The sequence below is a fragment of the Macrotis lagotis genome, chromosome 1 (genome assembly GCF_037893015.1).
Source record: "Macrotis lagotis isolate mMagLag1 chromosome 1, bilby.v1.9.chrom.fasta, whole genome shotgun sequence".
NCBI classification, from domain to species: Eukaryota; Metazoa; Chordata; class Mammalia; order Peramelemorphia; family Peramelidae; genus Macrotis; species Macrotis lagotis.
Window position 1 is genome coordinate 488,501,096 of NC_133658.1, and position 27,025 is coordinate 488,528,120.

The 27,025-nt window shown below is 34.2% G+C and overlaps 1 protein-coding gene across 3 annotated transcripts in view; it reads right to left on the bottom strand.

The window, feature by feature from the left end:
* Positions 1-27,025, bottom strand: part of LONRF2 (LON peptidase N-terminal domain and ring finger 2) — a 97,135-nt gene that overhangs the window by 11,959 nt on the left and 58,151 nt on the right. For 2 of the 3 annotated variants that reach the window (XM_074213795.1, XM_074213793.1), the window contains exons 4-11: positions 26,692-26,853; positions 25,648-25,873; positions 23,988-24,087; positions 23,362-23,476; positions 21,034-21,155; positions 19,628-19,786; positions 12,283-12,445; positions 10,057-10,206 (exon numbers count right to left, since the gene is read on the bottom strand). In XM_074213795.1, coding sequence (XP_074069896.1) covers positions 10,057-10,206; positions 12,283-12,445; positions 19,628-19,786; positions 21,034-21,155; positions 23,362-23,476; positions 23,988-24,087; positions 25,648-25,873; positions 26,692-26,853 — 1,197 coding nt within the window. The remainder of the gene's footprint in view (positions 1-10,056; positions 10,207-12,282; positions 12,446-19,627; positions 19,787-21,033; positions 21,156-23,361; positions 23,477-23,987; positions 24,088-25,647; positions 25,874-26,691; positions 26,854-27,025) is intronic. The other variant, XM_074213794.1, reaches the window with a different exon arrangement.

Genomic DNA, 27,025 nt, shown 5'->3' on the forward strand with positions numbered 1-27,025 from the left:
CACTTAACCCCATTTGCCTTGCAAAAACCTTTAAAAAAAAGTAACTTCAGACAATTTAAGATACTTAGGAGTCTACTTGCCAAGGAAGACTCAGAAACTTTATGAAAACAATTACAAAATAAAACTCACATAAATAAAATCAGATTTTAATAACTGAGCAAATATCAACTGCTCATGGATAGGCCAAGCTAATGTAATAAAAATGATGATTCTACCTAAATTAAACTACTTATTTAGTACCCTACCATCAAAATTCCAAAAAATTACTTTAATGAGTTAGAAAAAAATGTAAGTTCATATGGAGAGATAAAAAGTCAAGAATTTCCAGGGATTTAATAGGGGGGAAAAAAGTGCAAAAGAAAGTGGCTTAGCCCTACCAGATCTAAAATTATATTATAAAGCAAGAGTCATCAAAACTGTCTGGCATTGGCTAAGAAACAGAGTGGTGGATCAGTGGAATTGACAGCAGGAAATGATTACAGTAATCTGTTGATTAATAAACACAAAGAGTTCAGTTTTGGGGATAAAAACTCACTCTGTGATAAAAACTGCTGGGAAAATTGGAAGTTAGTATGGAAGAAACTTAGATTAGACTAACACCTCACACCCTATATCAAGATAAGATCAAAACGGATACAGGATTTAGACATAAAAGACATTATTATAAGCAAACTAGGAGATCAAGGAATAGTTTACCTTTCAGATCTATGGAAGGGGAAGCAGTTTAAAACAAGGAAGAGATGGAGAACATCATTAAAAACAAACCAGATAATTTTGATTACATTAAATTAAAAAGCTTTTGTACAGATAAAACCACTGTAACCAAGATCAAAAGAAATGTAGTAAATTGGGAAACAACTTTTACAACTAGTATTTCTGACAAACGACCTATTTCTAAAATATATAGAGAAATGAGTCAAATTTATAAAAAAAATCAAGCCATTCCCCAATTGGCAAATAGTCAAAGGATATGCAGAGGCAATTTACAGATGAGGAGATCAAAGCGATCCAAAGTTATATGAAAAATTGCTCTAAATCATTACTTATTAGAGAAATGCAAATTAAAACACCTCTGAGGTACCACTTCACATCCCTCATACTGGTTAATATGATCAGAAAGGACAATGATCAATGCTGGAAGGGATGTGGGAAATCTAGGACACTAATACAATTGGATTTTTAAAATTTTTATTTAAAGCAATGGGGTTAAGTGACTTATCCAAGGTCACAAAGCTAGGCAATTATTAAGTGTCAGAGGCTGGATTTGAATTCATGTCTTCCTGACTCCAGGGCTGGTGCTCTATCCATTGAGCTACCTAGATGCCCCTACTACAACATTGTTTGTGCAGCTGTGAACTCATCCAACCTTTCTGGAGAGCAATTTGGAATTTTGCACAAAGGGCAGTAAAAATGTGCAAACCCTCTGATCTAGCAATACCACTACTGGGTATATAACCTGAAGAGACATGAAAAAGGGTAAAAACATCACTTGTACAAAAATAGGCATAGCAGCTTTGTTTATGGTGGCAAAGAATTGGAAATTGAGTGAATGTCCATCAATTGTGGAATGGCTGAACAAACTGTGGCATATGTATGTTATGGAATATTATTATTCTATTAGAAACCAGGAGGGTTGGGAATTCAGAAGCCTGGAAGAATTTGCATGAACTGATGCTGAGCATTGTACCCCCTAACTGCAACATGGGGGTGATGATCAATCTTAATGGACTTGCTCATTCTATTACTGCAACAATCAGGGAAAATTTTGGGGTATCTGCAATGGAGAATACCATCTGTACCCAGAATTGTGGAGTTTGAACAAAAACCAAAGACTATTACCTTAAATTTTTAAAAAACCTTTTAGTATTGTGCAATTTTGCTATCTCTTATATTTTATTATTTTTTTTTCCTTGGGGATATGATTTCTCTCAACACATTTAATTTGGATTGATATATAGCATGGAAACAATGTGGGGACTGACAGACTGCCTTCTATGGGGGTGGGGGGAGGGAAGTGAGATTAAGAAAAATTGTAAAATTCAAAAATAAATAATTAAAAAGCAATTAAAGTCTAAAAGGAGAGAAAACATATAAATAATTATGTACAAATAAGATATATAAAGGATAAAATCAAAACAATCAATGTAAGAGATTGGCGGGATCTGAGCTAGGATTCTAAAGGAAGCCAAGAGGCTGAGATGCGAAGAGACAACACTCCATTCCTGAGCTACAGCCAAAGAAAATGCTGAGGCTTTTGTTCAAAGAACAGGCAAGGAGGCCATTGTGACCAGGTCACTGTGTATGTGTGAATTTTAAAGTAATTTCTTCTAAGAGAAAATTATCAAGCTGGCATTTCAGTGTATCCTACTTATTAAGATTCCCTAAAGGAATCTCAAATAGAAATTTAATCTTTACCACAATATACTAATCCATTTTTTACTCACTCAGCTGTCAAACTGATCTTCCTAAGTGCAGGTCTGATTATATGATCCTTCCATTCAATAAACTCCTGTGATTTTCTATCATCTCCAGGACCAAATATAAAAATCTTGTACTTAGTTTTTTAAAGTGCTTCATAACTTTTTCAGATTTCTTAACCCCTACTCCCCCTCCTCTCCTCCACTTACTTTACAATCCAATGACATTGAGTTCTTTGCAGATCCTCATACAGGTAGATGCTAACATTTTCACTAGCTATTTCTAATGCCTATAATTTTTTCCTTTCCCCATCTGACTTCTGGTTTCAAGCATCATCTAAAATCCTACCTTCTGCAAGAAGTCTTTCCCAATTACACCTTTAATGTTAATGGACTCCTCCTGAGATTAGCTCCAATTCATTAGACCTATATTAGTCATATTAACAAGATGGATATATATCTCTATGTTCACAACATGTTTATATATTTTATGTATGTATACATATAAATTACACACAGACACCCCCCCCTCCTCTTTGTATATAGTTTGTTTGCATGTTGCCTCTCCCATTACACTGTGAGCTCCTTGAAAGCAAGGGCTGTTTTTACCTCTTTTTGTATTACCCAAACTTAACACAATGAATGCCCAACACAAAGAAAGTACACAAAAGATCTAAGGCAACTAACAAAAGATAAAGTAGATAATTTTGATTATATGAATTTGAAAAGCTTTTGTCCTAATAAAATCTAGGTAACTAGAATAAGAAGGGAAGCAGTCAATTAGAGGTAAAAACTTTTATCTTGGTAAGGTTCTGCTATTAAAAGCTGGCTATAATCTGTAACAAACTGATTTAGGAGATCAGTTTGTAAAGGGGGAAAGCAGTGAGATTAGGCAAAAAAAGGAAGCTGTTTTGAGACACCCTCTGAAATTCTCAAGTAGAAAATCTCGGTCATTTTCTCTACAGAGGCTGCCCATAGACCACTGGTCTGAGATTCCCCACTTGACATATGTGCCTTCCAAAAGTACTGAGAGCTAGGGCTGAGTTATATTTAACTTGAGGTTTAGCAGCTATATATTCCCTTCTTCATTAAAAAATTGGCCTCTCTCCACCGAGAGCCAAAGAATTGAAGAAGTCTCAGATTTTATATGGGAAGTTGTTTGATTAAGGAGTCTTGGTTTCTATTTGCTCCTACAAAATGACACATTCACACCAACAAAACAAACAAAAAGTATATTTAATAAAGTGATTATAAAGCAGGTAGAAATAAATCAGTTTTACAGTAAAGTAACCAATAAGTTCCAATACAATAAAAAGAAGAGCAAAGCCTACATAAAGATAGAAGAAAACATCACCAATTGGGGGAGCACCGACATCTGAATCAACAGCGGCTGGGGAGTTCTGGGGTACAGCCTTCAGAGTCGTGAATGGGAAAATATCCCAGGCAAAGCGTCCTTTCCATGGGTGAAACTCCAAGGGGCTGGTCAATGTTAGGGACTTTTAAGGGGTCCCAGACAAAGGTGCCATATTGCCAATAGGCTTATATATGCTTTTTTGGCACTTAACCAGGACATGTGAAGCGTATGTGCATGACCTGGGAAGACTCACAGTCAAGGTTCTGAAATTAATTAACCAACTCTCCCAAGATTCAACTCCAGGAATGGCTAGTTCCTAGAGGGAGTATCTGGCACATGCAAAGACAACCAAGTTCATGAAAGGTGATGGGGGAACTTGGGTGGGGGAACCAGTATATGGCCTTGCCCAGGATCAGAATGGGTAATTAACCCTTCAGAAGTTTGTAGATAGTATTTCTCAGCAGACAAAACACCTAGGGACAGTCTAGCAGGATCAAGAGATAAGGTAATGGTGATTCCTCCCAGTAGCAGAAATGTTCAATACAGTGTAGGAGATAGGAAGGTCATTAGTGACATCATTTCTTCCTCTCTTCAGACCTTGATTTCCTACTATAGGAAAGTAAGTGTGGCACCAAAGACTCCTTTGCAACCACCTTCCCAGAGCTGATTCAATGGAAAATTATTTAGTCTCAAAATCATTCTTCTGCTGGATTTGAATTTTAGAAATTAATTTGGAGTCAGGAGTCAAGATGATAGAGTACAGGTAGCAACACAGCTGAATTCTCTCAACGTTCCCTTCCCAATAACTTTGTCACTTCAAAATTTGACATGAATTATTTTTTTTAGGTTTTTCCAAGGTAATGGGGTTAAGTGGCTTGCCCAAGGCCACACAACTAGGTAATTATTAAGTGTCTGAGGCCAGATTTGAACTCAGGTACTCCTGACTCCAGGGCTGGTGCTCTATCCACTGTGCCACCTAGCCGCACCATGAATTATTTTAAAGTCAACAAAAGGTCAGAATGAGACATTATCCCTGACTAAGAACACTCAAGAGGTCATTGGGTGACAAGGAGGTGGGAGTCTACTGATAAGCCCTGGAGGTGGATGTACCCAGTAGCAGCTTCTGGATAGTAAAGTTGGACAACAATCTCTCAGAAAGAGATTACAGGGTGCCATTTGCTGCCAATGTTGCTGACTGGAAACTATTGTTCATAAGCAGTTCTAGATCTAACTTCCATACAAGTTTATGATCAGTCATAAGGAACCTAGTAACAGTTCCAAAGTGGCAAGGAGCACCAGCATTTGTGGCTTCAGGGAGAGGAGGGGACCTAGTCACAGTTCTAGGGTCAAGAAGAGTACTTGTGTGGGCAAGGGAGAAGAGGTCTGTCTTGAATAAAGAGCAAAGGGTAGACCAGAAAAGTAGTCACTACACCTCTTCCAAGATAATACTATCTTGGAAGCACTAAAAACTTGTAGACTCCATAGAACTAGCTCTGAAAACAAAAGTATGAAAAGGCCTGAGGTGTGGGAGAAGGAACCCCTGGTGACCAGAGTCCAACTTTAACACAAAGTTTAAAGTCAAACAATAGGTTGGGAAAATGAGCAAACAAATAAGAAAGAATTTTATCATAAAAATCTACTAGGGTGGCAGGGAGAACCATGATATAAACTCAGAAAAATAAAAAAAATGTGAAAACAGTTATCAAAAAAGTCTCAAAGACAAATGCTAATTGGACCCAAGTCAAACAAAAATTCCTGGAAGAGTTTAAGAAAGAGATTAAAGTGATAGAGGAAAAATTGGTGGGAAAAATGAGTGATACAAGAATATTATGAAAAAAGAATTAACAACTTGATAAAAGAGGCAAAAAAATACTGAAGAAAAATATGAGGGAATTAAGGAAACTGAGTGAATCACACTGGCTAAGAAGCTGAACCATCTCTACCTGCTACTTACAGATCCTTAACTAAGGACTAGGGCTATGTTGACCAAAAGCCCAGTGAGATTCAAAGACTGATCCAAAGAATTTTCTCATAATTATATATCTTAAGCAATCTTATATGAAAAGTGAGCCTGTATTTGTTAATCAGATATTATTTCTTTGTTCTTTTGATTGAATAGTCACTTGTGGGGGGGGCAGAGTAGGATATCTCTTTCTCTTTTTTCAGGGAATAGCACCTATTCACTATTGCACTCCCTCCCAACTTGGAAAGCCCCACCTCTTTCCTCCAATTAGAAATCAAATTACCAAATTCTGTATCCTGTTTTGTACCATTTTTCTTTTGATTAATTGGTCTTATTTGTTCATAATGCATAAAAATTTGCCTTTCCTTTTATTTGGAGTCCAGTGTCAAGGCTGGAGAGAGCTGATCCCAATTTGTTATGAAACTGGAATGCATTGCCTAATAGACTGATATTCCCAGAAGCTCAATCCTTTGCTTACTTAGTTATTTTATCTTTTTTACTCACACAAAGAACACTTTAAAACAGAAGTTGCTAACAGTAAAAGAGGTACAAAAATTCACTGGAAAAAAAAGACTTGAAAAGGTACAAAAGCTCACTAAAAAAATTTCTTTGAAATTAGAATTGGGGGCAGCTAGGTGGTGCAGTGGACAGAACACCAGCCCTGGAGTCAGGAGTACCTGAGTTCAAATCCAGCCTCAGACACTTAATAATTACTTAGCTGTGTTGGTCTTGGGCAAGCCATTTAACCTCATTGCCTTGCAAAAAAAAAAAAAACCTAAAAAAAAAAAGAAAATTAGAATTGGGCAACTGGAAGCTAATTTCTAACTAATGATTTTATGAGACACCAAGAAATAAGAAAATGAAGTCAAAAGAATGGTAAAAAAGAAAATATGGACCATCTATGTGGAAAAATAACTGACTTGGAAAATGGTTCAAGGAGAGGTTATTGTACTATCTGAAAGCCATGATCAAAAGATGAAACTAGACATTATATTTCAAGAAATCATGATGGAAAATTACTCTTGATATCTTAGATCCAAATGGCAAAAAGACAAATGGAAAGAATTCACTGATCACCTCTCATAAGAGATCCCTCAAAAAACCCTCCCAGAATACATATTATAGAATTTTCAAACTGGGAAGAAAATGGTTTGTAAGCAGCCCAAAAGAAACCATTCAGTTATCATAGAGTCACAGTCAGGATTACACAGGAAATAGCAGTTTCCATATTAAGGAAGTAGAGATGAGGCTTGGAGAACATGTTATTATGGAAGGCAAAGGATTTAAAATTATAACTAAGAATAACTGACCCAGCAAAACTGAGTTTAATCCTTCAGTGGAAAAAAATGGGATATTTAACAAAATGGAAGACTTTCCAGCTTTCTTGATGAAAAGACGTGAGCTGAATAGAAAATCTAACATTCATACACAAGATTCAAGAGAAATACAAAAAGGTAAATATGCAAAAAATAATTATGAAACTGTTTACATTACTATATGTAAGAGTATATATTTAACTCCTAAGAACGTAATCATTATTAGAGCAATTAGAAGGAGTCTACATAGATAAATGATCTCCATTCCAAAAAAATTAAGGGATGAGAAAATGGATACACTGGAAAATGGGCAAAAGAGAGTAGTAGAATAGGGGAAATTTTCTCACATATAAGAAGCATGTAATGAAGCATTTTTATAGTAGAGAAAATAGGGGATTGGAGGAGGGTTGGCAGGTAATGCTTAAACCTCATTCTCAATAGATTTTATTTAAAGGGGGAAGACTATTTATACACATTCAGTTGGGTATAAAAATCCCTCTTGTAAATAGTTATTGTTCAGTGCTGTATAATAGTATTTGATGACCTCATTTGGGGATTTCCTGGCAAAGATACTGGAGTGGTTTCTCATTTCCTTTTCCAGCTCATGTTACAGATGAGGAACTGAGTCAAACATGATTAAGTGACTTGCCCAGGCTCACACAGCTAGTATGTATCTGAGGCCACATTTGAACTTAGGAAGCAGAGTTTTTTTGACTCCAGGTCCGGCCATCTACTGTGTCATCTAGCATCCCATGAGAAATTTCTTTTGAAAAATACAAGGGGGTAAGAAATAACAAAAGGGTATGGGGAGTGATAAAAAGAAGGATGAGTGGATTAAGGGAAGTAGTGACTATAAACAAAAGATATTTTTGAGATGGGATAGGGTAAAAAAGAGAAGATTAAAAAAAAGGGAAAAATATAATGAAGGGAAATAAACAATAATAATAACTGTGAATGTGAATTGGGATAAATTCATCAATAAAATGGAAGTGGACAGAAAAATGTTTTAGAAACCAAAAATCTAGCAATATGTTGTTTACAAGAAATACACTTGAAATTGAAAGACACATACATACACATAGTTAAAATAAAGGGCTGGTGCAGAATCTATTATGTTTTTTAGCTTAAGTAAAAATGGCAGGGTAGTAATCATGATCTCAGACAAAACAAAAGCAAAAAAAAGAGACTTAATTAAAAGAGATAATCAAGGAAACTATATTTTGCTAAAAAATGCCAAAGACAATGGTTAAAAAAAATTTATAATGCTTCTTTGATAAAAGCCTCATTTCTCAAATATAGAAGAACTCAGTCAAATTTACAAAAATAAGAGCCATTTTCCAATTGATAAATGTCAAGATATTTGAAAAAGCAGTTTTCAAAAGAAGAAATCAAAGCGATTTACAATCCTATGAAAAAAATGTTCTAAGTCACTACTGATGAAAAAATGCAAATTAAAACAGCTCTGAGGTACCACACCTCACACTTTAGAAATGATATACGCTGGAGGGAAGAGGAAAAATAATTACACTAATATATTGTTGGAAGAATGGTGAACTGGCCCACCAATCTAGAAAATAATTTGGAACTATGCCCAAAGGGCTAGAAATTTGAACATATTCTTTTATCAAGCAATACCAGTACTAGGTCTGCACCCCAAAGCAATCAAAGAAAACATAAAAAGATATAACTGTACCAAAAAACCCACAAACCAATAGTAGTTCTTTTTTTGTGGGGAGAAAAGTATTGGAGATTAAGGGGATGCTCATTGGTTGGGGAATAGTTGAACAAGTTGTGGCATATGATTGTGTGAAATACTACTGTAAGAAATTATGAAGGGGGTGGCTTCAGAAAAAACATGGCAAGAACTATATGAACTGATGTAAAGTGAAGTGAGAAGAACCAGGAGATCACTGTATGCAGTGAGATCAATGCTATAATGATGATCAACTGTGAAAGACTTGGCTACTCTGATTAATATAATGATCTAAGATAATTCCAAATGACTCATGATGAAAAAATGAACTTTGAGTGAAAAGTGAACAATTTTCCTGTTTATTTCTTTTGCTTTTCTTATGATACGATTAATATGAAAATTTGCTTTGCATTTCATATGTATAATTAATTGATATTACTTTGATTTCTCAATGGGTGAGAGAGGCATGGAAAATTTGTAAATTAAAATTTAAAAAAGAAAAAGAAAAAAAATGAGAAATATAAATAATTAAATTCTTAAAAGGAAAAAAAATAAAATTTGGGTTAATAAAATATTTCATGAAAAGTCCTGGACAGGTCATCTGGATTTAATCATCTTCCTCTGACCATACTTAGTTGAGACACACCCAGTTAATGGGAGCTAGTTCCACAGTTCTAGGTAGAAGGTAGGGAGAAACTGAGTAGAAGCTATGTTCCCTGGCACCAAGTGCCAGTTCTCTCACCAAAAGTGGAAGAAGTTACATTCTATTATAAACATTTCATATATATCAAACCTACTAAGATACATCACTTAAGGAATCAGTTACATAGGAAGAATTTTCAGAGAATACTAAGGAAAGTCAACACTGACTCATCATGGATAGAATGATATAGTTTCAGAAGGAAAATAAATATTTCCATTTTAATAAGAAGTTATAGGATTTTAGAATCTCATCATTCATTCAACAAATATTTAGAGCCTGTGATACATAAGACAATGTTATATACAATACACAAAAGGGATTTGCTCTTTATTGATGATTGGATTTCAATGATATAAAGGTTTAAAGTTTCTTGTGATTAAAGTCTCTAAATCTTATAGTGCTTAAGAGACAAATGAAGGTGCTCCTGTGGTTAACTTAATCAGAATAATCCTTTTAAATAAAAGGAAAATACATATTGCTTTATGCCCCAATAGTTATGTCCACTATAAAAGACACTGTACTAGAGGTTTTATCAAACGTTAAAACATGTGACATAGTAAAGTAGAGTCAATAGGAAATCATGGTAACAAAAGAATAAAGGAAAGCATACCTGTGGCTCAGATTCCTTGCTTGGCATTGACCCAAAATGATTTAAAATTTGTGCTTTCATGTTCTCCTTAAGAGAAGTGAACCAGGAAACAGCTTGATCATATACAGAATCATGAAGATGGACAAGTTCTTCATAGTCTGGTCCCTCCACCTTATCCGTGAACAGGAGAACACATATCTTGAGCAATTCAAGTACTAAACTAAAACTAAAAACACTTGGAAATATAGTCAAATATGCAAGATTTTTAATTCATTCTAAATAGATGGCACTGATATTGGTCTTTTCTATGACCAATCACATGGATATAGGGAATAAGAGCTTTCATATACATGATGTCATTTGATGCTTACAACAATGAGGGTGGCTGGGGCAATTAACAAATGAAGCAGCTGAGGTTCAAAAAGGCACTAGTCTAGCTTGATAAGTGGTAGAACTAGAATATTTTTCTTATAAGTTCTTCCATGTTCCAATTGATGTTGAATCAGAAATGGCTTTTAAATTTAGCTTTGAGTTTTTCTGCCTCAACCTTCCCTCAAGAAATTAAAGACCTATCAAGTCTCACAAATACTGATGTAGGTCCAAAGTAGGTCCTTGTACTTGGGAGTACAAGGAAAACTAGCCTGAATGTCAGGTGAGAGCTACTTTGTCAGTAATCAGGTTTTTGACCTAGGCCTCTAAATTTTATTCCAGATTTATAAAATGAATAGGCTGGAAAAGACTATAAGTTTTCTTTGAAATCTAACTTTTTGATTATATAGTACTTTATTGCATTCTCCCCCATCCCCAACAGTCTAGATTTGTGTATTTTTTTAATTGCAAGAAAAGACCTACTTTTAAAAGACTATAATGGCAGTTAGTGGCACAGTGGATAGAGCACAGACCCTGAAGTCAGGAAGACCTGAGTTCAAAGCTGGCCTCAGATACTGACCTTGGGCAAGTCACTTAACCCCATTGCTTTGCAAACAACAACAACAACAACAACAACAACAACAAAAGACTAAACTCAATTCTAATGATTTACTGACAGAAGTACCCTTTAATAACTAAGATAAAAATCTTAGAATCTAAGATAAAAATTTAACATGTTCAATCATCTGAGACTGACAGCACAGGAAATCTGGAAGGCCCTGACCTGATCTCTTCAAACCTGAAATGTGCTTATGTTATCCTAAGATCCTAATGCAGCAACCCCAAAGTTAGAAGTCTGGAGTCAAAGTCAGACCAGATCAGTATATGATACTAATTATATAGTATTCTGTGAAAGAAAATATCCTTTGGATGTGATTTTTATAAGCACAAACCCACAAATAATTGCCATGTAAGCCTAAAGTCAAGAACAATGTCAAGACCAAAGATTCTGATGGCTAAATTTTATCACTTAAAAACTTCTACTTGTTTTGTGGCCCTAAGAAACTAATGTCAAACACCAGCTAAAAGATATTTAAAACTGGAATAAGAAGTTAAATTGAGATGTACAACAATTCCATTCAATTTCTATTATTCTTAAAAAATTTGGACCAAATGTGGAACTCTCAATACCTCACTGATTGATGTAAGACATATTGTTGTTCAGTTGTTTTAACCATGCCCAACTTATCATAACCCCCATTGGAGCTTTCTTAGCAGAGATCCTGGAATGGTTTGACATTCCTTTCTCTAGATCATTTCAAGTATGAAAGACTGAGACAAACAGGGTTAAGTGACTTACCCAGGGTCATACAACTAATAAATACTTAAAGCTTGGGTGGAAATCATGAAGATGAGTCTTTCTGATTCCAAGCCCAGTGCTCTATCTACTCTGCCACCCAGTGCATAAGGAGCTAATAATCCAAAAGTCTTTTCATTTTTGATGCTGGAAACTGTTTTGGCAATTATATTTAAGGACAATGATGTCCAATGTTCAGGGTATTGAGAATACTTCAAACAAAAGAAAAAGCTGTACCAAAGATACAGGTCTTCCTACATTCAGCTCACACTACAAATCTGTAAATGTATACATTCCATAGAGATAGTGAGCCAATTATTTTTATCTTAAAATGCCTCCTCTACTAACTTCTATTTACTTAAGAGTAAAGAGAACCAGCTGTCAATAAGAATTTAAAAGGCTTGCAAAAAAGTTCATTTATAAGAGGAAAATGATGTATGAATCCTTGTTTACTACACACACACACACACACACACACACACACACACACACACACCTATACAAGTTAAATAATACGTTACCTTTTTATCTTCAAGGTATTCAATGTTTGCAGTGTTATACCCATCTCTCAGACCATGGCTTAAGACCCTGAAGCGACTAATGCCAACTGTATCAACAACTGAACTTCCATCAGGAAAAAATCTGACATCCCTAATTTCCAACATGCATCCATAATCAGCAAACCTAGAATGACAATGAGGGATGGGTGGATAGAAAAAAAAATGTAACATTTGGAAATATGGATGATGTCAAGTAGTTTTCTGGCCTTTCATGAAGAATTCAATTTGTTATTTAAAGAGGAAAAAAAATCATCTCACTTTAGGGTTAGTAGCATATATACCTCTAGGAAAACATGCCTACCATATAAAAGGGCAAGAATTTTACCTGAGATTAGCATTCAAATGTTTACTGAATATTCCTAGAAATTTAAAAGTAAGAAGAGTCAGAGGTCAGAGGTAAAATAGTACAGATTCACTAACAGTTCAAACAAGATAAATGTTTAAATAAGACACTACTGATCATTGCCCCTGCTACCTCTCTGTTCTCCATTTCTTCTCTCAAAGTCCTGAATTTAACTGAAATATTTTCATTCACCAAATCACACTCTAAATATTTCTCTGTTACATATAATATATTCCCAAACAAGGAGCCTCTTCACCTCTTACTAATCTTTTGGTTTCTTATTCTTTGACCTATCAGACTACCTCAACTGTGATGCTTCGCAAAGAAGAGGCAGGCAGCCTGAGATTCTATTCCAATTTCTATTGTGGCTTACCATACTCCTTTGATTACATACAATGTGTGAAGTGAGGAAGATGTGTAGGTTTCTTACTATATGACACCTTAACAGATGAAAGCATTTTTCTAGAGAAGATATACTTGTACACATTCATCTACTTTCACTATTTTTTTTAGATTTTTTTTTTCAAGGCAATGGGGTTAAGTGGCTTGCCCAAGGCCACGTGGCTAGGTAATTATCAAGTGTCTGAGGTCGGATTTGAACCCAGGTACTCCTGACTCCAAGGCTGGTGCTCCATTCACTGTGCCACCTAGCCTATGACCTCAGATATGTAGTTTGCTGCCCAAATTTTAGATAGTAAAACTCAAGTCAAAAAGGTAAAGTGACTTGAGAATCATACAACTAATTAACTTCAGAGTTAGACATATGAGATTGTATCTCAGCTTTTATTATATCAGTCTGTTGATCACACACACTAAGTTCAGTTTTCTTAAATGAAATTTTAAATAGATGAAAGTATTGTTTCAATGGCCAAAACCCTCCCCCCCACTCAAGTACTCTTTTGGTGTCTCATTAAATTCATCTTGTGCTTATCTTTTTTATAAATAGCTGTTTGCATGTTGTCTCTTCCATTGGACTAGGAGCCTCTTGAAAGCAGGGAATGTCTTTTGCCTTTCTTTATATTCCACATGCTTATAGCACAATTCCTAGCATATAAGTCGTTCAATCATTTTACCCTATTTCAACTCTTCACAACCCCACTCAGCAAAGATGCTGGAATGGCTTGACATTTTCCTCCTCCAGTTCATTTTACAGATATGGAAACTGAAGCAAATAAGGTTAAGTGATTTAAACAAGGTCATAAGGTTACTAAATGTCTGAGGTCAAATTTGAACTCAGGTCTTGCTTATTCAGGGCCCAGCACTCTCCTACCTCCCCCACTTCTTCCAAGCTGCCCTAGCACACAGCAGAGCTTAACAATTCAACATAGAGTGGAGGTTATGCTGAACCCCTCAAGGGGTTATTCAAGTGGAGGTTAAACTCTAGTTTAAAGTTCTACTGAACAAGAAAAGCTTCAAGGATAGGGCCTGGCCACAGATTGTATTTTTGTTCAAGACCAGTCTGGCTAAGTATCACACCAAATTAGTTATAGATGAAGAGTTTTTGGCTAGAACGCTTTTCCAAAGACCACCAACTAAGTTACAAAGGCCCTGTGATTTGCATCGATGAAAGGAGTACTCATGCTGACAATATTATAAATCCTTGAAATAAATCAATGGGCAAATCTTTCACCATTCTTTGCTTGCTTGGCATTAGCCAAAAGAAAGTTAGTTTTTAAGGACTAGTATGTGGTTGAATGACATTGTTCCAGTTTCTTCCAGAAGTTGAGGGGCTTTGGAGTTTTCCCCACAATTCTATCAGTGAAATATGTAAAATAATAGGATTTATTATAGTGAAGCTACATTGAGGGGTTACAATGAGGGTATACATGAGGATTAGGTAACATAAAGAGGCAAATATATTCCTAAGAGGGACAACTAAAGTCCAAAATGAAATAATAAAGAATGGGAAATTGAGGCAGAGGAACCTAGGCCTTCAGGCAGCTGGAAGAGAAAGAGGAAGGGGACTATCATTGCTTCTACTCAATATATTAAATGGCTATGGTCTCATCTTCTTCACATTAAATCAGCTTTGACAAGAGTCATAAGATCTATAGAGAGATGAGTAAATTACTAAGTAAAATTTATTTTTTGCCTCTGATGTCACAGGCAGACAGAAAGATGTTAAGAGTGACTAGTGAAGTTTCACCTGTGCAAACATGAAGAATGAATAAATTTCTAACAAGGAGTATGGAGTTTTTCAAAAAGGATAACAGAAATAGGTATAAAGGCAAGAGGAGCAAACTGGTTCAGAGAATTGGCAGTTTGTCACAAATGCTTAGAGAAGTTTTCCAAAACAGGTTTTTTTTTTTTTTGGTTTGATGTTGTTTTAACAACAAAAGCAAAGCACACCTAGGATTTATAAGAGTACATGAATTAAAAATAACAACTTAAGAGATATACTCTCTTTTACAATTCACTTTTATTTTTCCTCAAAATTAAAGTAGAGATTGGGATTATTAATGCATTCAATTTGCCAAACTATTATTGCCAAAATCTACCAGGAAGCACTGAAATTTCTAAAACTTCTGAGGAAAATTTATTTAAGAAAAGAAATATCTCAGAATAATCATCTTTATCATCATCAACATCATTATTATCATTATTCTTTTTCTTTGGGGTCTGGTAATTCTGAGGAGCCTAAAGTATATCATTTTAACAGAACAACAAAAAGATATTGGTATATAACTTTATATCCATGAAACATCCTAGCAAGCATTATAGTATAATCAATTCGTCCATTAATAGTACTAAATGATTTAATGGTAGTAATTATTTAAAATTCTGCCATGCACAGTGAAAATATTTTCCTTTGAATTTTTGGTGAGGATAAGTAAAATATTCTGGAGAAGAGGTACTAATTCCATTGGCACATATGTATATATATGAGTGTGTATGTGTTGGTATCTATAGTTCTACATGGATTCTGTATGTGACTACTATATATATATATACACACACACACACAAAGTAGATATTCATTTGGAGAGTAATGTATATATATATATACAAATATGCAAAAGTCTGTAAAATATTAACACTGCAAGTCACTGATCCCATCTCCCTTCATTTGTCATGGCGGCATTGCTTCCTCTCACTTGACCTTACTACATAAAAAGCTTACTATGGATTCTGATGCTTTAGAGTTATCAAGACATCAACAACCAATGTGCCTTAAGTGGAACTTCTTCCTCTGTTCTACTTGTCAATTAATCTAAAGAATTGGCAGAGAAAGTTTGTAAGTATCTTTTTTGTTTGTTTGTTTTTGACTAAAATGTCCTCCTTTATTAAAAGGACACATCTGGGGAAATTTGCCAACTCTTATTTTTTTTTCCTGGTTGAGTCCCAGAGATCTTTTCTAGATCTTAACTGAATAGAATGATGCTAAGTATTCCATCAGGGTTGTAATCTGCAGAATCTATTTGACTTCACCCTACAGTAATGAAATAGAGAATTTCAACTGTTTTCCAAATATTATGATTTTTTTTGGTACTCTTAAAGTTCCCAATTCTGGTTTATTCAAAGTTTCTATTTTAATGACAAATTTATATTGCATATATTCACTCATCACAGCAGAGATATGCATGCCAGGCTGTTTCATGAACTGCCAAAGACAGCTGGCTATTTTCTGTGTATATACTGCCTCTTCTCTCCAACCTTTTGTAGAGTTTATACATTAAGATTTCTCTACTTCTTGTTTTGTTCCAACTAGCTTCTGTCAAGAGAAAAATTGTTGAGTTAAAAGCTAGTATAAGTCAAGTTTCCTTAATTAAAACCCTTAAAGACAAAGTATACATTCAAACATTAAATATACTTACTTCTTAGAAAAAAAACACAAGCTAAATTGTTTTTATTGGTGTGTGCTTTTAATAATTTTCAAATGAAATTAATGCCAATAGGTCTGTCAGTGGACTATATAAAAATAGTACCTCATCCCTTTATCAATTTGACCATGCTTGAGTATCAGACCACATCATTATACTGATGATGAAAAGGGCTAATTTCAATTTTATATATGAGACATATAACAGAAACAAATTGTAGATTAATAAAGTTCACTTAAAATGTACTATTTTCACAGAATTGGGACAGACAGAAGGCCAATAAGCTCAAATCCCTCATTTTATGGAAAGAGGAGAGTAAGGGAGCAATAGAACACTGGCCCTAGAGTCAGGAGGACCCGAGTTCAAATTTGACTTCAGACACTTAATGGGGCAAATCACTTACCCCACTGCCTTAAATAAATAAAATTTTTAAAAAAAGGTCCAAAAGGCCAAGTTGCACAAGGTCATACAGGCAGTAACGGCAGAGCTTAGAATCGAATAGAAGTCCTGTACCCTCCAAATTCAGTGTTCTTCATACTGCTACACTAGGCTGACTTAAAAGTTATGACTTCTCCCTGAAAAGGAAACTGTCTTAAAAGTGTGTTCATAACATATACCTACATAGGTTTTCCCCCTAACACTCTGAAACAATGCATTAATATTTGTACAAAATGGTGCAAAGACAGAGGGTAGATGATGGGGGGTGGGGGTTGGGAAGCAGGACGTCCTCTACCAGACCCCAGCAATGCCCAGTCCAGTGGCCCCTCAAGTCCTGGAATAACTACTCCCAGAATTTTCATTCAGGGGATACATTCAGGACTTTACTATGCCTGACAAGGGGCACTCCCCTCTCCTCAAATTTTTTAGCTTTCATTTATATGCTATTTTCCCCCATTATAATATATGGTTCTTTCTATTTGTATTCCTATTCTCAGCTCCTAGCACAGTGCTTGGCATGAAGATTCCAGAGACAAGCTTAGTTCAGTGCAGGCTTTGCAACTTAATCATCAGTGTGGCTTTGGATAATCACTTAATCTTTGTGGCTTAAATTTACTCATTTATAAAATAAGAGCTAGATGACATATTTATGATCACTTCTAGGTCTAACATTATAATAACATTAACTCTAAGCAATCTTATGCCTGTTTTACATAAGTTAAAAAAATTTCCTAGGTTTTACTGAGTAAGAAACATGGACATCTTGTTTATATTAAACATTACATATGATCAGAAGAATCTGGGGGACACAACAGAAACAGAAGCAGAATCTCAAGCTATCTGGATCTTCACAGTTGATGTAATCTAATCAGTCCTAGAAGAAGAAACTAAAAAGCTTGGTGGTGGTAGAAGAAGTCTTCTTGGTTTGGAAGAACTAAACAAGGGGAGCCTATTGTTGTGTGGCACTGGAGAAAGAGGGGATAGGGCAATTAGTATTGAGAATGAGCATTTCACTATGGAGGACTCTCCCATTTTGTTCCTGCCTTCTGAAATATGGAGACAAGTAGAATACAGGAGGAAACTGAGGAGGGGAAGGAAAAGGGAATCATTTGCCTTTGAGATTCCATGGAACAACAAAGACATGAGTTTCAGAGTCTTTGAGGAAGGTATCAGTGACCATCATGTCTTTATTAGGACATTTAAATGGAATCTGGGTACTAACTGCCACCATCTTTTCTTGGTCACACTCTCAGGAAAGACTGTGAGGGAAGATCTTATTTAAAATAAATATCTGTAGGAGGATGTGAAATGAAAGTTATACAAAACCCCTTATTGATACACCTGGTTTGGCATGGAATGGTACAGGTTAATGGAATGGTGCCTTCTATTAGTGAGGTGGAAAAGCAGTACCAGGTCCTGGGGTATGGACAACAAAGGGAAGAAATGCCCCACCTGAGAGGAGACTGTATTTAATGGGCCAGCAGAGGACTCCTAGGGTACAAAGATGGGATTAGAAGTGACTGACTGGGGCAGCTAGGTGGCACAATGGATAGTGCACCAGCCCTTGAGTCAGGAGGACCCAAGTTCAAATCTGGCCTCAGACACTTAATAATTACCTACCTGTGTGACTTTAGGCAAGTCACTTAACCCCGTTGCCTTGCTTAATTTACAGCTCCCAAAGCCAGAGAAGAATCAGAAAGAGGGAGAGAGCAGGTGCTGGTCAGGACAGAAAGCAGGATGCCTGTGCTGGGCAAGCCCTAGTGACCTGGTGCATGGCTGGATAGGATGTGCACAGAGTTGAAAGAGGCTTCATGAGACCCTCCTCATTTTACAGAGGAGAAAAGAGTTACAGATTCAGTAATTTGTCAAGTCATATTGAGAGGATGGGGCAGAGGTCATGGATGAACCTGATTCTTCTGGCTCCAAAGCTAGTGCTTATTACTCTATACACCTATCACTTAGGTCCTTTCTCACAGTATAGAAGTCTATGACTTCTTGGCCAGAGGATAGGGGAAAGAACAATTAAAAAAATAACATCAACTCATGAGAGCAAAATCTTCTAGTGTCATTGGTTACTTTAGATATCACTGGGCCATGTGGTAAAAGAATATCTTTGTATTTATAAAGCCAATCTGATAATTATATCAAATTTTAATTTTTCTTTCGGACATTAGACTAATCTTGCAGTACCAAAGCAAACATTCCAAGGGAAAAATTTTTTCAGGTATAAACATTAAATGGAAAACCTTAACATTGAAAATTAGTACCAGTGATTAAATAAACATCATGATTATTTTTGGCAGTTAGATATGTCAAACACAATTATACTCATATGTCTAACTCAGATTTTTTTCTTAGCAGTTTTATTCCTCTCTCTCTTAATATGCTGAGCAAAAAAAGGAAACTCTAGGCAATTAAACTTCCAGTGCAAAAAAGCTAACTTTTACCAAGTTGATATTTAAGAGTAGATAAGTCTATAATTAGCTCCATCTGATTCTCATTATCTTATCTCACTCTCAAACTCTTGTCTTCCTCACTATGCCTCAGATGCCAATAGTATCACACAAAATAAGGAAGCATATATAAAATGAAAAACTAATGAATGACTGCATTTGAAGGATGAAACTATTTCTTACTTAAGAAAAAGTCAGAACATGCATTTCATTCTTAGGGATTTTTAAAATCGTAATATCGAATTTCTTACCCTTTAAGATCATCAGCTAAACACATGCCAAACCGTTTGGTGCCAGTTTCTAAGCATCTTCTTATCATAAGTCTATATCGAGGTTCAAAGACATGTAGTGGACAAGGGATTGTAGGAAAGGCCATGGTGCACACAAAGATAGGAACATCTTTAGTTAAACTGTAAAAAAATGATGAAAGATTGTAACTTATTCACACTTTCTAAATTGAACCACTCAGAACAGATGAGACTAATACAATTGGTAGGATAAAAAGCAGATATAAAATAAGCAGAACTCTCTCATTTAAATAATGAAAGCTGGCTTTTGATAGCACGATTTTTGTTGTTGTTGTAAAAAGCTGGATATAAACTATATGCCACAGCTGAACAAATTGGAGTGATGAACAAAATGGATATTACTGTACTATAAGAAATTATAAATATGACAGATCAGAGAAATTTAAAGACAAATATTAAATGATGTGAGGCAGTGGTGAAATAGGACCAAGAGAACAATTTACAAGATGACTATCATATTATAAAACGAACTAACTTTCAAAGACTTCTGAAATTTGATCAGAACAGTGACCAATTATGATTTCAGAAAACTGATGATGAAGCCTGCCTCTCACTCTTGATAAATTAGTGACGAAATATGTGTTCTGATCTTAGCTAATGTTATTGATTTGTATTGCTTAGCTGTACTTGTAGGCTGCAAAAGAAGGATACTATTGGGTGGATGTGTGTGATTTTGTGTATGCTGATTAAAAAAAAGTTTAAAAAAGTATCTGTAAACATGTTAAAATACAAAGACTTTAAAAATTCAGAAGGGAACACATAAACAGGGTAATTTTGTTACTATATGAAATGTTAAGATTAAAAAACACTTTAAAAAGACATCAGTTCACAGTTTCCTTTACTTTTTACATTTTAAAATTTATCTATTGATAATTCAAATAATATAATCAATAACTGCAAGGTTGATGTAGTGAGCAAAACCAAAACCCTAAGCCTCAGTGGAAGCAAGATCCTCTATCTAATCATCTGGACCTTCCTGTGAATCCCATTTTATTTAATGGTGATGAGAAACATATTAATCATAAATTGTTACATCAGTTTACCTAAGAATTTGAGGATACAATTAGGATGAAATTTTCATAATAACTTAATAATGCTATGTAGTAGTTTACAGAAATACTAATTAGAAAGAATTACATTTCAAAGGCAATAGGATAACCAGTTTATATTAAAGCTAAATCAATATCATCAGAATTTTTCCATTTCCAAATAACACAAACAAATCTGCTTTATAATATTTAGAGCTAAATTACCAATTTAGAATCTTTCTTTGATACATTAAAAAAACTTTTATGATACTGAGATTAACAAAAATGTATTTCCTGTCATAACATATGCACAGCACTCACTTTGATAACTCCTTCATTTCATCATCATAAACTTTTTTTCTGTCAGATAACTCTTCTGGTAAAAAGTGAAGTATTAATTCTTCAGTCAATGTGGTTTTCTTATAAGTTCTGTTTGCCAAAAACTGAAATAAATGTTAAGCAAGAATCATATTGACATATGACAAATTCAAAGAGATTAGTTAAATAAAATCAACACAGCATTTAATTTTGACTATAAAATTCCTGCTTCTCAGTCTTAAGATACAAAAAAGATCTATTAAAAAAGCACCAAAAATTTCTAAGGCAATGCATGGCACTACCAAAAAAAATTCAGTAGTTTACAAATACATAAAGTTGTTTCAAAATTTCTCGGTATTTTTATAGATGCTTTAATTGGTATAGAGAGAAGGGTATTTGCTGTAATTTAAATAGCCTTCATCATAATTCCATAACTAAAACTCAGTAAGCAAAGGAATATGTATCTTGGTCCTAAGTATTGAACAAGTTCCATATGTGGGAATATGATGTGATGATATTTATTTTCAACAAAATTTTCCATATGTCAAGCTATATATTTTCAGGGAAAGACTGAAATAAAACACTCAGTGCCAAATATTTATGTTTGCTTAGAGTTAAGTCAGGCACACAAACTAGAGTACCTAAGGTTAAATTACTTTTTTTTCTGGTGGGGGTGAAGGAAAAGTGGTATTTCTGGACTCAGTCTTGTGCAACACTTGCAAGGTCAACCCCTAAAAATCTTTGTCTGTTACCCTAAAGAGTCTTTGTCCCCATACTTTACCTACCTTTTTCCTAAGGAGTTTTATAAATCTCAGTAGCAAAGAACAGATAGAAAATCAACTATAATGTCAAAATACTACATAAAAATTACGATATTATCAAAATATAGTAATACATCCATTAAAGTTTATTTTATATGCTATTTTTACTGAGTAGCCCAATAAAATATATATATGGAACTTTTTTACACATCTACAATAACTAATAACTGAATTTGGGAGAACTATAAGATCATAAAGTACTTTAGAAATTAAAGGCATTTATATATTAATATTTTAAATTTTAAAAATTGGTAGCTCACATATGGAATATATAATAGCTTACTATGAATCAGAAAACTTCAGTTCCCATCATTTCTGACAGTAGAAATACAATAATGCCCCAATTTTGCAAAGCTGATTTTTAGAAACTCTAGCCATTTGTAACACTGCTTGTGAGCCCAGAAGCAGAAAAAGCACAAAAACAAACAACTGCCACAAAAATCTATGCCCTTCCATAGCATATAATGGTATACTGAACCCTATAAGTAGGCTCATTTTGATAACAAAAGTGACAGTTGACAGTCAAGGGAAGATATAGAATAATTACCACTATAAAAGGACATAAAAATGGACAAAAGCCCAGGCTATTCAAGACAGGGCCAGAAAAATCCTACATACCCAAGTATCACCACTAAAAGATTACTTTATAAAACTAATTATGTATAATGGTTGAGTGTTCAAGGAGATATTGATGTTTGTTCATCATATGGTTTCAGAAAGCATGGAAATGTATATAACAGGTAATTTCCAGCAAAAAAATATGGTTAAAATAAAAAATATTTTGGCATTAATCATAACTTCAAGTAAAATCCATTTAAGTGGAACACTAGATTTAATATGAAGAATTACTATTAGTAACTTTTATTTCTTAACACTTTAACTTTTCAAAGTGGTTTTATATCAAATAGATAATTTAATCAATGGTAGATAAAATTTGGTATATTCCTATACTACAGAGGAAACTTGTCCAAGAAACCGTAAGTTAATGACAAAGCTGGATCTGGGCCCCAGGCCTCCTTATTTCTTGCATGGCGAAGTTTATCTAAATTGAATACACACACACACACACACACACACACATATATATTAAACCAAGAGAATAAATTATAATTATGAGTTAGAGATTCATTTCTATGCTATTATGTTAATTTACACAAGATACAAATAATTACTATAAAAAGGGATAAAGAAACATCTAATTTCATTTTGATAGTTTTGGTTTCAGACGAAATGAAAAGTGATTACATATTACATATTTTTGTGACTTGTTTTGTCAAAGATATGTCCTTTTTTAGCTTTAAATTATTTGCTGCTAAAAATAAATTGTACTTAAATTACATATGTGTAATTAAAGAGAAAGAAGTTATAAAGAAAAACAGATATGCCCACTGACAAGTATCAAGGCCAAGAGATAGGTGAAAAACTTCACACTTTTTATGTATATGTGTGTGGAAGAAATTATCTACCAGAGAGGAGACATAGCATGTTGTACTATATAAACATCGCTTACTTCAGAAAGCTTCTCTTTGCACAATGGACAATCTGGCGTATGATCAAGGCAGCGCTCAAGACATTTTAGGCAGAAAGTATGTCCACATGGTGTGGTAACAGGCTCATAGAATAACCTGACAAAGGGGAGAAACCAAAGTCTGTATTATTCTCTATAAAAACATGAAATTATTTAGAAAAGATTTAACTTCCATATTCACAATAATGTTAATCAGTATTTGTTTTTATACTCCTCTAGGAGCAATTTCATTTTTATTTTATCTTCTTATAAAATTTCATAATTTTGTAATTATCTATACAAAGGTCTTGAGCTTTTGTGTGACACATACTCTCCCCTTTGGAGGTATGGTGAAGCCAATAGACCTCTTAATAGAATAATGGTTTTAAATGTATAAAAATGTATAAAATAAAAACATAGAATTACAAAATTACAAAAAAAGACAAATTCATGAACCCCAAATTAAGAAGCCTTGTACTAGAGAATTGTGCTTTTCAGGCATAGACTGAGGTACTTCTTACTCCAGGGCCGGTGCTCTATCCACTGCACCCACCTAGCCACCCCTCAGGCATAGAATTTAACAAGATTACATATTTTTCTTCTATTTCTATAGTTCTATTATGCTATACCTCATACAAAGAGAACATTCAAAGTCTGATGCATCTACCAAGATTACTGGATTCTCTCTCATTTTAGTACTTGGAATAATTTGAGGTAAGTTCTCTCCATCTAAGAAAAAAATTGACAATATTATTAATAACATTCAAGTCGAAAGCATTTGAATAACAAAATGTAATATGTATCCTTTCTTTAGAAGAAAAGTCACATGCAATTTTAGCATAAAAAAAGTTTTACAGAATTAGAAAGATTAGATACCAGGTTAAATATCAGTTTAAGTACATTGCTTCTCTTTTAGATAACAAGCACAAAGAAATTATGACCCTGTAGGTAATCATGAAGGTTAAACTAGCCCTAAAAACTATTTGCAAGTTACCTTTAACTAATCTCAGTTAACATGACAGTCATTAGGAGTCATCTATTCTCTTCAATGCTAATTAATGCCCTTAGAGCATGGACAGGACAAAGCAAAAAAGTTAAATCAGCTAATTTACTACTTACTCGAAGTTCTAATGTTGCAATATTTTCAGACTGACAAAGGAATAGAATTTTGAAACTAGTAACAAAGATTTTTGTCCAATATGCATTTCAATTCATCTGAATCATAGATATTTATTATCCTGAGTTTGTATTGACCATCACACAGTGATATGTTTAAATTTAACTTAAAGCTTAAATTCTAAAAGTTTAAAAAGCAAAACTATATGTAAATGGAAAATAAAACCTCATAGTAATTCATTCTTGTTAACTTAGATATGGAATGCTCCCAAATGCTCCCCCTGTATATTATTAGGATTTGCTCCTCCTCCAGTTTTAAACTGGATATAATTAGCTGGGATGGACCTGACTTGATCAGATCTAAGAAGCCTCCAATAATGAACTTTGCTTTCTAGACTCTTTATTTCTAGAATTTAATTGGTTTGATAAAGTTACAGTCTGGATAATATTATTCCTGATGTGAAAATACAGATATTTATTCTGCAAGACCATCGTTTAGGAGGGAAAAATAAATCATCTGGAGTAATATGAAATGTATAATTCATAATATGTCATGATGTAAACACAAATGATTTAAAATATATAATTATATGTGCAAGCATTTCTTACACAAAACTGAAAAAGATGCCTATGTTTTGAGGCTTCTATCTGTAGTATAGGAAAACTTTGCTTTGGGAAATCATTAAATTCATCCTAGACTAAGAATCTAATAGCACTTCTGCTCAATTGCCATCACCTATGAAGTTTCTATTTCCTCCCCTCCCATTTCATCACATTTATCTCCTTTTTTGAACTCAATAATGCATAGTGTTTTTCTTTTTTAAATTTAAGCCAGTAGGGTTAAGTGACTTGGCCAAGGTCACACAGCTACGTAATTACTGCCTGAGGCTAGATTTGAACCCAGGTCCTCCTGATTCCAGGGCCAGTGCTCTATCCACTAGGCCACCTAGCTGCCCCATTCATAGTGTTTTTCAAAGTTTTTGTTTTCTTTTTCTCAGGGGTAACCTGGCAGGGGGTGAACCACAAAGTTGAACAAATTTTACTCAATTTGCTGTAGTATACAGACAAACATGATAGAGTGTATCCTTTTTACCACTCCTTTTATTAAGATACACGATACTCAATGTTTTGCCATCATACATCATATCCTCCAATGAAGGGTAGACCACTAACCTTCCTTAGAAATTTTGTTAGGGATGCTCAGCTTCTGTACATCTTCCAAATCAGTGGGAAACTCTCTCTTTAAATTAGTACTAGATATACTGGAAAGGGGTGTTTTAAAAGTCTTTTTTTTATCTTCAAAATGTAGATCAAATACATGCTGCGAAACAGAAGAATCAGAGTTTTGATAGACATCAGATTCCTGGGACAGAGTTTTGCTGAATTGGTACAAAGAATCCTGGGGAATGAAAGATATAAACAATTTAAAGGGGGAAATCTGGAAAAATATTTAGTGATCTTTAAAGAAATAAGAACCTACAATTTTCTTTTGTAACCTGTCTCAACTATTTGACCTTAAAATGCCAGATTTTCATGGTAAGAATTTCTTAAGAGATCCAATTAAGTTCCATTCTCCTTCAAAAAAAAAAACCTTCTCAAATGTCAAAGTAATCCTTTTGATTTCTTGACAAAATAATACAGATACAACCTTTTTCTTTTAAAGGTCATTTCTTCTAACCTCTTTTTGAATTATTTATGTGGTATAATACAAAGGGTTCTGAATTTAAAGCTAGAAGACTCTTGAATTAAAATTCCACTTCTGACACTTAACAACTTGTTTACCATGAAGAAGTTGCTTAAACTTTCTAAACCTGTTTCTTCTTCTTATAAAATAGGAGCAATAACATCTGTAGTAGACTAGCCTCACAGAGTTATTTTGAGAACAAAATGGTCTGATGTACACAAAACCCTAAAATGTCATTTAAATGACTACTATAGTTATTTTCTTTCATTTTGTATTTGAAATTTTAGAAAGAGATATAGTTATTATTTTCATCACTCTCCTTCTAAATTATCAAACTTTCACAATTGAAGTGTTGAACAATGGAGTACTTTATTTGATATTACAATGAGACACAAACTAAAATTAAGCAAAGCTTAGGGATTATTTGTAGAATTTTCATGTTATTCAATTATCTTAGTTATTTTACTAAATATTTTAAAAACACTATAGCACTATCAAATTAAGACTATGTTAAAAATATATACACTTCCTACCTTAGAACATCCTGCACTTGAATCATTTCCTAGTTCAGACTGGATATTTATATTACTCATAAATTTAGGTTTCAATCTGGTGTAAGGTGTTCGACTTCGGAAGGAAGATGTTAAATTTTCATGTACGTTTTTCAAAGCTGGGGAAAACACTTCACACATTATCTAAATAATTACAAAGAAAAGAAAATATTTGGGGCCACAATATTTCAGAAACAACAGACCTCAGGAAGTTTATAGATGATGAAGTATAAAGGATATTTTGTCTAATCAACTAAAAGAATTGCCATACATTGTGTGCATTAAAAAAAATACCACCATCAAATAAAATTTTTTA